The 17,837-nt window shown below is 46.7% G+C and overlaps 1 protein-coding gene across 1 annotated transcript; it reads right to left on the minus strand.

Moving 5' to 3' along the window:
* Positions 1 to 136: 136 nt before the first annotated feature.
* On the minus strand, positions 137 to 16,716 carry LOC148453377 (protein YIPF1-like). The gene is made up of 3 exons (XM_088462189.1): positions 16,701 to 16,716; positions 14,555 to 14,737; positions 137 to 444 (listed from the first exon to the last, which is right to left on the minus strand). Exons 2-3 carry the CDS (start codon positions 14,681 to 14,683, stop codon positions 349 to 351), a joined length of 225 nt encoding a protein of 74 aa, XP_088318315.1. The 5' UTR covers positions 14,684 to 14,737; positions 16,701 to 16,716; the 3' UTR covers positions 137 to 348.
* Between the last annotated feature and the right edge of the window lie 1,121 nt (positions 16,717 to 17,837).

Below are 17,837 nucleotides of genomic sequence, written 5' to 3' on the forward strand. Positions count from 1 at the left end.
CTCTCACATATATCATCTCTTTTATATTTTAGCTGTTTTAGGATAAGTAGTCAGTAAAAGAGCAGCTCAGCCATAGCGGTGTAAGCAATAAAGGCTCCATGTTATTGCAGCTGTCTAAAAAGAATTCTTCTTACAAGAGAAAAAAACGCCCTTTATTATGCAATCATTGCCTTTACCTCATTAAATAATCTCAACCAATAAAAATAGAGAGGAATTTGATAAGCAGAGAATAACAACTTCCACTGGACATAAGAATATTGTCTGGGTGATGCAGTATCCAAAGTGCCGTACATCTGGCTCACTGTATCTGTCCTTCTCAATATAGTCCTTGTACACACAGAGACAGGGTCACTGCTTATGTGTAGTTATATGTAATATTGGTGTTGCAGCGGTAATGAGAGAGCCTCCCGTAGTGTTGGCTTCCACTCTCCTGAAGAAATACTCCTGTACAAAAGAGAAAAGAGTCACATTAGTTACCTTCATTATGCCTCACAGATATTAGAACGGGATCGGTATGATTCACCCAACAGCGGCTGCCCGACATGGGTGAAAATCCTGATCGTCCCAAAGGTAAGTATTCACTAACCTAAATCCCTCCCCCCAGTGCCTAACCCTAATCCCCCCCTCTAAGTGCCTAAACCTAACCCCCCCCCCCTTCCCCACCACCTAAACCCATGTCCCTCGGAGGGGGTGCCTAACCCTGTCCCCCCGGGAGCCCTAAACCTAAACCCGGGCTCCCCGCACTCGGCATCACTTCGATCGGGATGCCAGTCTCCCGGCGTCGGTAAAATGACGGATGTCGCCTGTCATTTAACCCTCGCCGGGATAAAGCAGTCGGGAAGCCGGCTGTTGGGATTAGGTCCGCCGGCTTCCCGACTGCATACCATTAGAACAAGGTGTGGAGCTGCGCTAATAAAAAAATATATTAAATAAGATTATAGAACACTGGTAGGGCAGTAAGTGTCATGGCCACATTCATAATAATGCTGATTATATATATATATATATATATATATACACACATACATACACACACACACACACACACACACACAGTACTCGTAGGCAGGTGTGGAAAAAAATGCTGCAAAGTAAGAATGCTTTAAAAAAATAGAAGTGTTAATAGTTTATCTATCAATTTACAAAATGCAAAGTGAATGAACAGAAGAGAAATTTAAATCAAATCAATATTTGGTGTGACCACCCTTTGCCTTCAACACAGCATTAATTCTTCTAGGTACACTTGCACACAGTTTTTGAAGGAAATCGGCAGGGAGGTTGTTCCAAACACCTTGGAGAACTAACCACATATCTTCTGTGGATGTAAGCTTCCTCAAATCCTTTTGCCTCTTCGTGTAATCCCCGACTCGATGAAGTTGAGTTCAGGGCTCTGTGGGGGCCATATCATCACTTCCAGGACTCCTTGTTTTTCTTTACGCTGAAGATAGTACTTTATGACATTGGCTTTATGTTTGGGGTCATTGTCCTGCTGCAGAATAAATTTGGAGCCAATCAGACACCTTCCTGATGGTATTTAATGATGGATAAGTACCTGCCTGTATTTCTCAGTACTGAGGATACAATTAATCCTGAACAAATCCCCAATTCCTTTTGCTGAAATGTAGCCCCAAATTTGATAGGAACCTCCAACCATGCTTCACTGTTGCCTGTAGACACTCATTATTGTACCGCTCTCCAGCCCTTCAGCTCAGAACTGGCAGAAACCAGTGGGACCCAGGTACACCCATCTACTGTTTGGAGAAGTCTGGCCAGAAGGTGTCTTCGTGGAAGAATTGCGGCCAAGAACCATACCTTCGACGTGGGAACAAAGCCAGGCGATTCAGCTATGCAGAAATTTAAAAAAAAATATTTGGCTGTAATAGAAGACAGTTTCTTCACCGTACAATAATGAGTGTCTGGAGGCAGTGCAGTGAAGCATGGTGGAGGTTCCTTGCAAGTTTGGGGCTGCATTTCAGCTAATGGAGTAGGGGATTTGGTGAGGATTAATTGTGTCCTCAGTGCTGAGATATTCAGTATAAAGAAGAACAAGGAGTCCTGGAAGTGATGATATGGCCCTGATATAATCATCATAGAATCGGTCTGGGATTACATGAACAGACGAAACTTCTGTGGCTGTAGGCTTGCTCAGATCCTTCTGTGGTTAGTTCTCCAAGATGTTTGGAACAACAGCCCTGCCGAGTCCCTTCAAAAACTGTGTGCATTTTTTCCACACCTGCCTAAAACTTAAGCTCAATACTGTGTGTGTATATATATATATATTTCAAACAAAGGTTTTTGGACCATGTATGTCACGCCAAAATAGCTGTCAGGCTGAAGGCTGCGTGTTCCCGCTGAGGATGACAGACCTGCAGTTTGCTTGACCACCCTGGCTTACTTGTGCTAAGTACTCATTATACTGTCATACCTCCTCATGATTTATGGGTTAACACAATCTATGTAGGCATTTTTTTTCCATGCTGCTAAGTGTTCTATAAAAACCTCTTTTTAGCATTTAAAGCGAATGTGCTGGCTCTTTGTTTGAACTCTAAAGAATAAATTTATAAGCCATGCACTCCAATAATTGTGCAGCTGGGTTCTGTAATATAAAAAAAATTATATATATATATATATATATATATATATACACACACACATATATATACATATATACACACACACACACACACACACACGATTTCCAGCCCCCCACAATATATTTAACATATTGTGTTTTTTACAATTGATATTAAAATATTACTGTTAAGAACATGTCTTGACACTTACTTCCCTATCAGTTTTCTATAACCTTAGCTAATATAAGGTTTATTAGTGCTGTTCCACATCTTTTTCTTTTTTGGTTTGAGTTTGTGAAAAATCCAATCTAAATTCCTAATTTGGAACTATCTGATGTATTCCTAGTTTTTATTATATGTTTTTACACATGGGTGTTTATTCACTTTTATTATATATTATAAAATATATTAGCACTGAGGAAGGATTTTCTTTTAAGTTTACAGATAATGACTCATTCACATCAGACCCAGCCTCACTGGTGCTTATTGTCTAATGTCCATATCTCACACACACAACACACATTTAGGTCCATTTTTCAGTAGACATTTAAGCTACCAGTATTTTATGTTGGACACTAAAGAAAACCAGGGCACCCGCAGGAAACCCACACAAACACCGGGAAACCACAAGTGCCACATCGATAGTGACCGAATCAATAGAAAGTCACTGCTAACCAGTGTGCCATCCTCTTTGCTCAGCAGAAGGTCAACCAGACAAAAGCCATCATAAACTCCACTAAGTAGCCCAGTTCAGCTCCGTACAGTTCCTGGTCACCGCTCAGTGATCATTATGGTTATGTATTTGTTTGCTGGTGCTATATAAGTAAATGTTAATACTGTTGTGCTTTATAATTGGCATCTGTATACTGTATGCAGACAATATTTACACAGCCTCTATGAGACAGGAAATGGAAGAATAGTGGACTTCCCCCTCCCCTAAGGAGTTGGACACAGTGCCCTTCATTAATTTTGTTATGGGCACGATCATTCTTTGCAACCCACAGCATTACTTGAACAGGGGGATCAAGTGCACAATTTGGTGGCTTCCATCCACAGGTCACAAATGTGTCATACTTAGAAAGCCACAGCTGGCTAATAAACAGTGCACCAGAATGTGTAGTCTGTCCTGAAGAGAAGGTACAATCTCCCCACTCCTTAACAACCCACAGAATACAGTCTGTTACTACACAGCAGTGGCCGGCACTATGGTCTCCACACTGGCTCTTTATATGCAGCTTCACAGCCTCCTGTGGCAGATAAGTCTCCTGCAATCCTGGAACAGGTTCTCTTGCTCAGTACTCAAATGTCATTGGTCTATCTTCCAGGACAAATGCCTTTCTATTTTTCAGGTGAATGGAGTTGTCTCATGGTACATTGGGGGGGATTCTTCGTAGCTAGAGCCTGGCAAATGACCAAAACCAGTAGAAGAGGGGCCAACTTTTTTCCAGTGTGCTGCGTACAGAGGAGCTTCCACACTGTCTGTACCCACCTACAGGCACCGGTGCAGAGGATTTACTGAGTGTAACATTCTGTGATCTCCCCTGATATCACGTCTCATGGAACTTGGATCTAAGGTTTATACTGGGAAACACTATGGGGCTGAGCAGGTCACAAAATAAGCACAATTCACGCAAAAATATCATATTTAATTTATTTTGCATGTGGAAAATGTATTTAATAAAGCATGCACCCAAAAACAATGTATATCCTGAAAAACCGAGAAGGCAGCCATCAGCGTCACACCAGTGTGTTCACATCCAGCCAATCTCAAGCAGTCAGCTAGTGCTAGGTATATGACACCACCTGCTGCATTTACGGTCGCAGGCTGGAATCACCATCGATGATGGTGGACGGCGCCGGGCTTCAGCTTACTTAGGCTGGCTAGCTTGTGAGCCCAGGACACTGCAGATCCTTGACTAGCCACTCTCTGAAAATATGCTATGGCAGCCACCCCTGCACCACCCCTTAAATGCCTCTGCCTGTCAATCAGGCAGAGGCATTCAAGGGTTTGCATGCGACTACTCAGGATCCATTCTGCACACTCGCAGAATGGGTCATGCGCAGATTCCAGATAATTGTGAATCTGCAATCAGCAGTGACCTTGCGTTCACAGCTGAATCAGGCCAAGAGTTTGATGATGACACTTTCTGTTACCAGTATGCCAGATTTGAACTAGAAATCTAAAATATTTTATTGGCTACATAATATTTTTCTCTGTTTAACAAAAAAGAAGATTTATGTGCTTACCTATTAAATCCTTTTCTTCGATTCCATAGGGAACACAGGCTCTACACTGGGTACAGGTTGGTGGGATGGAGTGTGGACACCACACAGTTAACTTTGTCAGACAAAGCCCAGGCTCCCCCCCCTCCCCCTATACCCCGCCCCCAGACACAGGCATTTCAGTTAACAAGCCTAAGGGCAAGGAGCGAGAAGGAAGACCGGCACGCACTCAGGTCCAAGCACACAAGAAATGTGAAAAGAAGAAACGAAGCAAAGCAAAGCTCCGCAAGTCACGTCCGTCAGGGTGGGCGTCCTGTGTCCCATATGGAATCGAAGAAAAGGATTTAACAGGTAATCACATAAATCTCCTTTTTCTTCTTCCTCCATAGGGGACATAGGCTCTATGCTGGGACAACCCAAAGCTAATCTCCTAAGGGAGGGAATGCTCCTAGGCTGCGCTGTGGACTCTCCGCCCAAAAGCCACACCATGGGTGGTGAATGTATCAAAGGAATAGAACTTCAGGAATTTATTGGCAGAAGACCACGTGGCCACCCACAACGTATCTGCATAAGCACCACGTCATACTGTCCACGACGTTCCCATCGACAAGGTTGAATGAGCCTTCACTACAGACGGTGCAGGAAGATCCGACGCAGCATAAGCGTGGCGATTAGTCAATGGATCAATCTAGCCAGCACCATTTGCTAAAGTCATGCAGGACAAAGAGAGCATCTGTCCTACGCCGATCCTTTGTCCTATCTCCATAAATCCGAAGGGCCCGCACGACATCCAGAGAGGCCTCCTCCGGAGAAGAACCCGGAACCTGGAAAGCAGGAACCACAATATCTTGATTGACGTGAAACCTGAAAACAACCTTAAGAAGGTAACATAGTCGGGTCCGAAGGACAGCTCTGTCCTGGTGAAAGATTAGAAACGTAGCGTGACAGGACATAACTCTCAAGTCCGACACCCATCTGCAAGAACTTATAGCAAGGAGAAAGACAGACTTCCAGGTCCACCGTGTCCAAGGGCTCAAAGGGCGAAGATTGAAGGGCCCTAAGAACCAGACACAAATTCCAAGAAGCCACCAGCAGTATAAGCGGGAGTTGTACGTGGAGGACACCTTGAAGAAAGGTCTGATCAACCTGTCTGAAAGAGGACTGAAAGAGCTGAAACCTGCACTTTTAATGAAGCAAGGCGGAGGCCCAAATCCAGCCCCGTCTGCAAAAAGGAGAGAACCAGAGAGAGTCAAAATGACCTTAAGATTTCTAGCCGAACACCAGTCAAAGCAAGTCCTCCAAACCCGATGGTAAATCCTAGCTGAAGAGGGCTTACGGGCATTGAGCATAGTGTTAATGTCTGACCTGGAGAACCCCTTAGTCTCAAGAGCCACCCTGTCAAAGCAAGACGGGCCAGATCCGGATGAAAGCACGGGTCCTGAGACAGAAGATCTGAGCACAGAGGAGCTTCGACAGAAAGGCCTTGTAGATCTGCATATCAGACCCTCCGCGGCCAATCAGGAGCCACTAGGATCACCGTGCCACCTTCAAGCTTTAATTTGCAGAGGACCCGCAGACATAGAGAGATTGGAGGGAAGATGTGCAGTAGCGGAAAGGTCCACCGAACCGCCAGAGCATTCACCAGAAAGGCTGCAGGATATCTGGTGCGAGAGCAGTACTTCAGAACTTGGTGACTGTGTCAAGACGCCATCATGTTGATGTCCGGCAAGACCCAGCGAAAAACCAAGAGAAGAAAGACGTCCGGATGTAGGGCCCACTCGCCTGAATGAACGTCCTGGCGGCTTAGGAAGTCCACTTCCCAATTTTGCACTCCGGGAATGTAAACCGCCGACAGGGATGGAAGATGCCTTTCCGCCCAAAGAAGAATGCGCCTGACCTCCCTCATGGCAGCACGATTGCTAGTACCGGCCTGATGGGGTATGTAAGCAACAGCCATCGACTTGTCGCACTATACCTGGACAGAGCGACTCGCAGAAGAGGCAAAGCTCAACACAGGGCCCTGTAAACCGCTTGGAGCTCCAGAAAGTTGATCAGCAAACGGATCTCCTGGGCCTACCTTTGACCCTGGAAGGTCTGCCGACAGGAAACCGCCCCCCCACCCCCGAAAACTTGCGTCGGTTGTAAGAAGGACCCAGTCCTAAATCCAAAAGGGACAACCTATGGTCAGATTGGACCCCTGGAGTCAACACAAGAGAGAGTGACGTACCTCCTGAGAGAGAACAATCGTCTGGGACCTGAGATGTAGATGGGATTTGTCCCACCGGGCTTGAGTCTCCAATTGGAGAGGCCAGGAACATAACTGTGCATACTGCACCGTGTCAAAGGTAGAGACCAGAGAGCTCAGAATCTGCATGCAAGAGTAAATTGACACCCGGCGGTGATGCAGAAACAAACAAATCTTGGCTTGTAAGTCCCGAACCTTGTCTGCCGGGAGGAGCACCCGCTGAGTCCTTGAGTCCAGCAAGGCTCCTAAATGCACCATTTCCTGAGAGGGAGTTAGAGAGGATTTCTTCCAATTGATGACCCATCTGTGAGGCTGGAGAAGATCCACCGTGATTCAAATGTGCTCCCTGAGAACCTCCTGAGCCTGGGCCAGAAGAAGGCAGTCGTCCAAGTAGGGAAATATCGGATTCCCCTGTTCCGAAGATGAGCCACCATGAACTTCGTGAAGAAACGAGGAGCCGTGGAAAATGGCAAAGCCTGAAATTGGAAATGATCCTCCTGGGCCACAAACCTGAGGAATCGCTGATTATGGAGAAGGATGGGGACATGTAAATAGGCATCCTGGATGTCTAAGGAGGCCATGAAGTTCCCCAGCTCCATGGCCAGAATAATGGCGAAAAGCGATTCCATTCAGAACTTGGGAATCCTCAAGAACCTATTGAGAGACTTCAGGTTTAGAATCGGTCAGAATAACCCGTTCAACTTGCGAACCAGAAATAGACTGGCATAGAAGCCCGTGACCCGCTGAGACGCGGGAAACGGAACAATGACCTTGCAGGCCAGAAGAGAGCGAACGTACTCCCTCGAGGCTTCTGCCTTCTTCTGATCCAAAGAAAGATCTGTGGAAAAAAAAAAACTGGGTTAGAGGATACTCTCGAAAAGTCAATGCATAGCCCTGGGAGACCTCCCCTCTTACCCAGGCATCCTCCGAATTCATCTTCCAAATTTCGGGAAAAAAAAAAAAAAGAAGGTTTAGAAAAAAAGGTTTAGAATCCTTGGCAGAGGAACCCTGGGACCTAGAAAACAACAAACCCTTGGCTTTACCCTGCGGACAAAAGGACCGAAAATTAGAAGATTGCGACCTAGAAGCGGCCTCAGAAGGGAGAAAGGCAGTCTTAGATGCCGCCACTGTAACTGCGATTTTATCCAATTCTGGACCAAAGTGAACATTCCCCGAAAAGGGCAGAGCCTCAAGGGCCTTTTGAGAATCAGAATCCGCATGCCAGTAATGAAGCCAGAGAGCTCTCCTAGCTGACACTGAAGAGGCCGAAACTTGGAAGTTAGTATCCCAGTGTCTATAGTCACCTCCAAAAGATAAGAAACAGTCTCCCGGATATGCTCCACGAGAGACAAAATAACATTCCTGTTGGTACCTAAAGTAAGGCCATCCTCCAGGGCATCTGCCCAGCGACCAATGGCCTTGGTAACCCAGGCAGATGCAAGAGCCGGGCGAGCTACTGTACCCTCTTTAGAGTAAATAGACTTAAGGATCCGACGGATAGGAAGTTGGAGACTTATCTTAAGTGATGCACTGTTCATAAGAGGAAGACTGGTATTCTTAACTAGGTGGGCAACATGCGCATCAACCGGGGGAGGAGACTCACATTTAGCCCGACCAGCTCCCGGCAGAGGATAAAAAGTAGGAATGTGCTTAGAAACTAGGAAGCGCCTATTAGGGTGGGACCAAGCCTCCGCCAAAAGGTCCTCAAGCTGCGCTGAAAAAAAATTCTGAAACAGCCTTTTACCGTTTAAACACTGGAGCAATGGACACAGGAGCCGGCTCCGCATCCATGATTAGCAAAACTAATTTAACTGCTTTGATCAAGGAAACCACTTCTAAAACTACTTCTACCTGCGGCTGGGAATCCACATCAGAGGCAACAGATACATCCTCCTCCTGGTCGGAGGGAACATCAGTCAGATTCAATATCAGACAAGGGTGTAGAGCGGTCCCTCTTAGCAGACCTACGCTTAGAAGCGCGCTCACTGTCCAGCATCTGTTTGAAGGACTCGGACACCTGCGGTAATCACCGAAACTGAATGCATAAAGGACTACATACATGGAGGCTCCATAGCGAAAGGCAGCAAAGGGGATGGCATCACATTAGAAATCTGGGCCACACCTGAAGGGCCACCAGCAGGGTGGGCAACCACAGGGGCTGAGAGCATATCCACTACCTGTAGCATTACCTGGGATAACGAGGAAATCCAAGCCGGTTCCTAGCTAGCAGGCGCAGCTGGAGGGGTCTCGTGCTGTGAAGTATTAAAACAGCGAACACAGAGACCATCGTGGTCCAGAACCTGTGAAGAAAACACATCCGTACAAGCCCTGCAATTACCCAGCATAAAAGCACCTACCTCCTTGGGAGCTTTACCCCTGGAAGACATTGAACAGAAATCCAAGGAGAACCCCACACACCAGAGCCAGAACTGAGATGTGCAAATTAGGGCAGAGAATGTAAATGCACCACAGATAGACAAATAAGTGGGGCTATGCAGAGGCTGACTATGCAAAGTACATTAACAGTCAAACATACAGAAACATTCAATGCAATATAAGGCAGTAAGCGCTCAACAAACCAGCCCCAAACGGGGAGGAAAGAGAAATATGCATAACCTGACCACTGAGGGTGAAGAATACAGGGAGACCGGGAGCCTGCACACCCCAGACACTAGCTGAACTGCAGACACTCAGAAAAAGGCTGCCCAGCATATGTGAGGAGGGAAAAGAAGGAGGAATGACCCTGGATCAGACACTTATGAAGGAGCGTCCGGGGGCAGCGGAGGAGCCAGCGGGGAGAGCTGGCAAAAGGTAGCCTCTGCTCAGCGCCCTGCTGGACTAGTGGGGATGCGGAGAGGACTTGGGTCCCCACTGCCAGTGTCTCCCATACCAGCGGTAAGAAGCAGGGAGCCGCATTTACCTCTCCCCGGCTGCGAGCGCTCACTGAGACTGGAGCTCCGGCCAAGGACACTAGCCCAGTCACCGGCACTGGGATGATTGAGCAGCAGCGTAAGCATCCTCCAGGACGCCAAGCGCTGCACTCTCATTGTAAAATAAATAAAAATGAAATAAAAGCTGTAAACACAGCTGACACTGTGTGCCTGTCTACATAAAAAACCATTGTGGTGGTGAATAGAGGCCAAAATCTGAAAATTCTGTCAATGTCCCAATATTTATGGACCTGACAGATTGTATGTATGTATGTATGTATGTATATATATATATATATATATATATATATATATATATATATATATATACACACATATATACACACACACAATCTCATAGATCCCCTTAGCATAGTTTTTAATTGATTATGTGTGTATGTCTGTCTAAAAAGTTCGGTGACTGGTCTGATATATCTGTATGCAACAAGGTCGCTCATGTGCGCTGACATGCATGGACATGTCTGGACCTGCCACCAGTCGGGGTTTGCCAGAGGCCACCGCACTGCCATTGCAGTCATTTCAACAGTGTGTCCCGAGCAGTGTGCCTCGGACAGCAATTTTTTTTCCCTGACTCATATCTTCTACATCAATACTTTCAAAGTGCTCAGTGACCAAGGATTGTCAGTGGTCAATCAGCGGGCGGACTACACATTATATGCTGGGAGTGATTACACAATAACCGACCGTACTGCAGCCGGTCCTGAGCTGGAATCTGTAGCGGCTTCATTCACTCCTACAAGCCATTTATGACAGACCGCTATCATACGCGGCACAGATACCCGGTGACAGCACGGAGCATCTACCATTTACACTGGAGCTCCAGAGCACTATCAAGGCTTGTGAGCAGGGCCTTCCTACCTATACATCTGTCTGTTATTACCCAGTTTTGTTCTATTAATGTTTACAATTGTAAAGCACAATGGAATATGCTGCGCTATACACTACCGTTCAAAAGTTTGGGGTCACTTAGAAATTTCTTATTTTTGAAAGAAAAGCTCTGTTTTTTTCAATGAAGATAACATTAAATTAATCAGAAATACACTCTATACATTGTTAATGTGGTAAATGACTATGCTAGCTGCAAACGTCTCGTTTTTAAAGGAATATCTACATAGGTGTATAGAGGCCCATTTCCAACAACCATCACTCCAGTGTTCTAATGGTACATTGTGTTTGCTAAGCGCGTTAGAAGACTAATGGATGATTAGAAAACCCTTGTGTAATTATGTTAGCACAGCTGAAAACAGGTTTACTTGTTAGAGAAGCTATAAAACTGGCCTTCCTTTGAGCTAGTGGAATATCTGGAGCATCACATTTGTGGGTTCAATTATGCTGTCCAAATGAAAAAGAGAACTTTCATATGAAACTCGACAGTCTATTCTTGTTCTTAGAAATGAAGGCTATTCCATGCGAGAGGTTGCCAAGAAACTGAACATTTCCTACAACGGTGTGTACTCACACAGAAGAACATTTGTGAGATGCAGAACAAGTGAAAAGATGCTTGAAGAGTGCCTGACGCTATCTGTTATGCATGGTGGAGGTAATGTGATGGTCTGTGACTGCTTTGGTGCTGGTAAAGTGGGAGATTTGTTCAAGGTAAAAGGGATTTTGAATAAGGAAGGTTATCACTCCATTTTGCAACGCCATGCCATACCCTGTGGACAGCACTTGATTGGAGCCAATTTCCTCCTCCAACAGGACAATAACCCAAAGCACACCTCCAAATTATGCAAGAACTAATTTAGGGCAGAAGCAGGCAGCTGGCATTCTGTCTGTAATGGAGTGGCCAGCGCAGTCACCAGATCTCAACCCCATTGAGCTGTTGAGAGAGCAGCTTCAGTGTTCGCAAATAAGCATATTTTACCCGATATTGGGCACTGGGGACACAGATAGACTCTCATTGGCTGCTGCTGTGGAAAGCCATGCTGGGATCAAGTGTCTGATCCCAGCATCGGCACAGCATCTGTGCCCGGCACAGGGACAGTGTGTTTGTTCCCAGCGCCGTGTAAGCCACCGCAGCGGGTACCTGGTGAAGGGACCGCCTGGTCCCTTCCACCAGTGTCGGCAGTAAAGTGGCAACGGGAGAAGCTTGGCTCCGCGTGCAAGCTAAGCGGAGCTCGCTGCCCAGATGCTAAGAAGCGGCGGCGGTTGTTTGGCACTGGCCGCGAGCAGTTTGGCTCGCGGTCCAGCAGCCAATAGGAGGTAGACGCGACGAGCCAATCGTGGCTCGATGCGTCAGCCACACCCACTCACGGCGTCTTGAATTAGACGCTGCTGAGCGGGAAACTTCAATCTGGCAGCGGGGGGGAGGAGTGAAGACCTCCCAAAGACAAGAGAAGAGCAGCGCGGCAACAGTTTTGGCGTTCGCGCAAGAGGCCAGAAGACTGCGTGATCAAGGAGGAAGAAAGGAAGAGGCGGCACCACTGGCCAGGACAGGGCCAGCGGCAGAAGAATGAAGCTGGGGACCTAAGAGGACTGCAGGGGTGGAAAGAAAAAGAGCTAACGAAGCTCCCTCCCCCCTCCGCAACCTCTTCCACCGTACGGGTAGGCGGCCTTGGGCCACCATTATTTAACCCTTCCCTATACCACCAGGGTTGTAGGCCTAATTGAAGGTTTGAGTGACCTGGCATTAAGCCCAGGTCACTAAAGGGCAAATAGGTGTGCCAATACTGGGGGCAATGCATAGGGGATAAACTACTGGGGGCAATGCATAGGGGGTTTACTACTGGGGGCAATGCATACAGCGATTAATACTGGGGGTACTGCATAGGGGGATTACTACTGGGGGCAATGCATAGGGGGTTTACTACTGGGGGCAATGCATGGGGGTTTACTACTGGGGGCAATGCATAGGGGGATTACTACTGGGGGCAATGCATAGGGGGATTACTACTGGGGGCAATGCATAGGGGGATTACTACTGGGGGCAATGCATAGGGGGATTACTACTGGGGGCAATGCATAGGGGGATTACTACTGGGGGCAATGCATAGGGGGATTACTACTGGGGGCAATGCATAGGGGGATTACTACTGGGGGCAATGCATAGGGGGATTACTACTGGGGACAATGCATAGGGGGGGGACTACTAGGGGCAATGCATAGGGGGCATTAATGTGCGGCATAATGTTTAAGGCCGGGCATGGCTGTGTGGCATCATTTGTAAGGGCTATTACTGCATGGCACAATGTGTAAAGACCGGGCATTAGTGTGCGGCATAATGTTTAAAAACCGGGCATGGCTGTGTGGCAAAATGTGTGAAGACCGGGCACTGCTGTGTGGCATAATGTGTAAATGGCATTAATGTGCTGCATAATGTGTAAAGGCAGGGCATGGCTGTGTGGCATCATTTGTAAGGGGTTAGGGGAGGTCTGAGAGGCATATGGGGAGCTCTAAAGCATAAATTATTATGGGACCCAGAAATGGTCAGGTAGGACCCCATTTTTTTTTTTTAAAGTGGAGGTCCCTGGGCCCCACATATATTGTCACTCACCGCGATCACTGCAACTTGACCGTATGGTACGCAAGAAGTGCCCATCAAGCCAATCCAACTTGTGGGAGGTGCTTCAGGAAGCGGGGGATGACATTTCTTCAGATTACCTCAACAAATTAACAGCTAGAATGACAAAGGTCTGCAATGCTGTAATTGCTGTAAAAGGAGCATTCTCTGACGAAAGCAAAAAAGTTTGAAGGACAAAATTATTATTTCAAATTAAAATCATTATTTCTAACCTTTCCAATGTCTTGACTAGATGTTCATTTTGCAACTCATTTGATAAATAAAAGTCAGTTTTCATGTAAAACACAATATTGTCTGGGTGACCCCAAACTTTTGAACGGTAGTGTATAATAAATAAAAATAATAAATAAATAATTCCACTGATGATGGTAATATCACACAGGTCTAGAGCACATATCTTGATATTGGAACTGTGTTTATTTTAGAACCTATGACCTTTCCACATGATATCTATTTATCTAGACCAGCTATTGTAGATTATTAGGGTTAACTTTGTTAAAAAATGTATCCAACATAACATAGTTATCTTTTGTATGAGTCAGCTACTTCAGGTGTTTTATTTTATATTGTATTTTATATGTATGGTATGAAAGGAGTCTCCTATAGTATATGCTATATGGTTTTTCATGATAATAAATACTAGTTTGATCACACAGTGACAATTTTATGAGTATTAATTATAGGATTGCGCAGCCAATAACTTCTATCATATACAAGTCTTGAATATAGTACAAAATTTTCTTCCTTGGCAGCTGCAACCAGTTAATTACCCGATCACAGACCACACTGTGAGCTCTAGGGTCAGCCAAAACTTTCCATCTTTTTTCCTATCCCAAGGACCTATAACAGAGACCTCCAGTTGCGCCAACTGAAAAGCAAGAATTAGGTGCACTGGTGTAGAAAATACAGTTCGGTCCTGAATGGCTATGGCATCATCCAATCAGGCGCTGGCTGTCATTTCAGTTACTGCATTGCAAACTGCTGCTCTCCAAGAGAGATCCCTGAGTACACCCTGTAATACAACTTTATATAATCTCCATACCTTACAGCCGACAGCCAGAAGCACGTGTAGAAGCAACATGCTTGTTACCATGCCAAGAGACACCATTTTGTTGTCTTTGCGGATGTGTGGCCAGAAGGCAAGAATGAGGACAAAGCCAGAGAGGCACATGGCCACAAGTAGGATAATCCAGCGGAAGATTTCAGAAGGGAATACACAGAGTACCTGAGAACAGAGCAGAGATGCTTCAAATCGTTATTCCTGTACAGGTTCTTGATACAGTCCTGGCTACTCTTTAATAATTAAAAGGTGTTTTACACCATAGGACCTGCTGTACGGATGTGATTTAATGCTGTGGTGACTGCTAGTTATAATGTTTCTGTGGCTCTGAATGGGCTAAACCATCACAAATAATGGTAAACAGTGTCCTGATTTTCCAGTAAATAGGAGAGGACTCCCAATTGTATTGTGACACTGATCCCCAGCAACTCTCCCCACTACATGACAGAACTGGGCCGGTGTCACACAAATGATGGGAACCCTAATGGAAAGAACTGATCTGGGGAAATAATAAATTGTATGTACTCCTACCTCTCCACAAAGGTGTAAAATATTATCATCCCTCAATTACCAGCAGCCCTAACCAGGGTACAGATCTTTAATAGTGTCTGAAGTGTTGCTAAAATACACTACAGGGGGAATGGGGTTCAAATATTAAACACTACATATCAGGTTCTTTTACTGAATCATCAGTGACCCTGCTCCAGTTTATGAAGCAATCCTTCTACAGCATGTACAAAGCATGCGTTACCTAGGAGACTAAGGCCCTCATTCAGAGCCGGACGCTGTGAGCAGAGCGCTCGCTCTGAATGAGGGCCGTCCTCCATAAAAATGGAGCGTCCTCCTGGACGCTCGTATAGCTGTGGGTCACCACCCACAGCACATACGAGCGTGCAGGATGATGGTCGCGATGGTCTTGACCATCGCCAGTGTGACCATAAGCCTGTGGTCGGGGTTTTCGACCACAAGCCCTGGAGTGATTTTGGCTCTATCAGAGCCAAAATCACTCCCACTGACATCACTAGTGATGTCAGTGGGGCCGGCTTCTGACGGTAGGCGTTCCCTTGGGGACGCCTCCGTCTGGCAGGAACGCCCCCGGCACGCCCATCAAAGGGGGCGTGCTGTCAATCAACATCGACAGCACGCCCCCTTTGATCAGACACAACGAGCGAAGGAAAGTACTTCGCTCGTCGCGTCTGGCGCATGCGCAGTGCACACCATCGACCCACTTGCGAGCGGACAGCCGCTTGCAAGTGGGTCTGAATGAGGCCCTAAGGCCCTGATTCAGAGCCGGACGCTCTGACCAGAGCGCTCGCTCTGAATCAGGGCCCACCTCCATTAAAATGGAGCGTCCTCCCGGACGCTCGTATAGCTGTGGGTCACCACCCACAGCATATACGAGCGTCCAACAAGATGGTCGCGATGGTATTGACCATCGCGACCATCGGACTTGCGAGTGAAACCCTGTGGTCGGGTTTCTCAACCGCAAGGCCAGGAGTGATTTTGGCTCTATCAGAGCCAAAATCACTCCCACTGACATCACTAGTGATGTCAGTGGGGCCGGCTTCAGACGGTAGGCGTTCCCATAGGAACGACTCCGTCTGGCAGGCACGCCCCCGGAACGCCCACCAAAGGGGGCGTGCTGTCAATCAACATCGACAGCACGCCCCCTTTGGTGCGAGACCCGGAGCGATGGAAAGTCCTTCGCTCGCCGGGTCTCGCGCATGCGCACGACGGAGCTCCCTCCGTCATGCTCATGCGCAGTGGGGACCATCGACCCACTTGCGAGCGTACTGCCGCTCGCGAGTGGGTCTGAATGATCCCCTAAGAGTCAAAAATCGTACTACTTCCACATTTTAAATATTCATGAAAGATGCAAAGGAGAGCAACACCAAACTGCTAAACTAGATCTGTTTTCTCTAATGGATGGAACAGACCCAATGATGGGCAGGTTTGGTCATTTATAAACATATATTAAGTTTTATTCTCTCATATCTTACAAAGGCTCCGATAAATATTTCCATGTCTTTGGGGGTCAGATTTCACATTAGCCAAAGCAGCCTGGATAACACAGCGTTCTATAGAAAAAAACTGTCATACACACACAGAACAGCTAAGCGATACTCACTGTGGATGGGATAAACGCAGACAATGGCCCTCATTCAGAGCCACTCGCTAGCGGCAGTACGCTCATTCCGAGCGATGTTCGCACATCTGCGCATGCGTACGGATCGTTATACGCATGCGCGAACCAGTCAGTGCGGCCGAAATTCATGTGCTCGCAATATAGCGAATGCATGCTATTTTGAGTGACAGAATGAGGCGTATGTGGGTGGTAACAGGGGAAGGTGCTAGAAAATGGGAGTGGAGATCCGAACGCAGGCGTGCTTAAAGGTCAAAACGGGCGTTTTATGGGTGTGCATAATTAATACAGCAGCGTCATTGACCGCGTCACTGGGTTATTTTATAGCCAGAACTGCTCGCAAGATTGTGGTAGCAAAAACCAACCACAAGAATAGCGAGCAGTTCATACGCTGGTCGATGTACTCGATTAATCTAATAAATAGCGGACATGACGTATGGTGCGAGCGGCCAGGGGGCGTTTTTAACAAATAAACGAGCGTATGTTTTGCTCGCTCGTTCAGACTTAGAGGTGTGAACAGACTGCAATTTGCGAACGGATCATTTGAATAGCCACCCCTTGTTTTTGAACGAACGACCGCAAATAGCGAACGGCTCTGAATCAGGCCCAAAGAGTACCCATAGACGCACACGGTCTCCATGAAGCTGTAGGTCCCGCCAGACTGGCTCACCCCTTTCTTCCACTGTAGAAATCCCCAGAGACCTAAAGGCACCAGCCAGGCATAACTGTATATGGCAATACCAGCAACCGTTACTGTCAGAGCAGAAAATACATTCACCAAAGATATCATCCTCAACACAGCGGACAGCCACAGACAAGCGCTAATTGTAGAGGAACAAAAAGCTTTCACTGACCAATAGAACACAGGCCTAGTTTCACAATGCAGTGCAAACAAGGAGACTAGCCTAGATGAGTGAAGAGAACAGACGGGGAGAGACAGGAGAAGACTGTGGGACAGAGGGCCTGATTCAGAGCTGGACGCTATTTGCGCTCGCTTGTCCAGAAAAAGGGGCTGGCTATTTAAATTGACCGTTCGCTCTTTGCGGTCTGTTGACGCCTCTATGTCTGAACAAGCGAACAAAACATGCAGACTTTTTTTTGTAAAAAATGCCCCTGGCCGCT

Source organism: Taudactylus pleione, unplaced genomic scaffold (assembly GCF_031769625.1).
Source record: "Taudactylus pleione unplaced genomic scaffold, aTauple2 ptg001161l, whole genome shotgun sequence".
Lineage (NCBI taxonomy): Eukaryota > Metazoa > Chordata > Amphibia > Anura > Myobatrachidae > Taudactylus > Taudactylus pleione.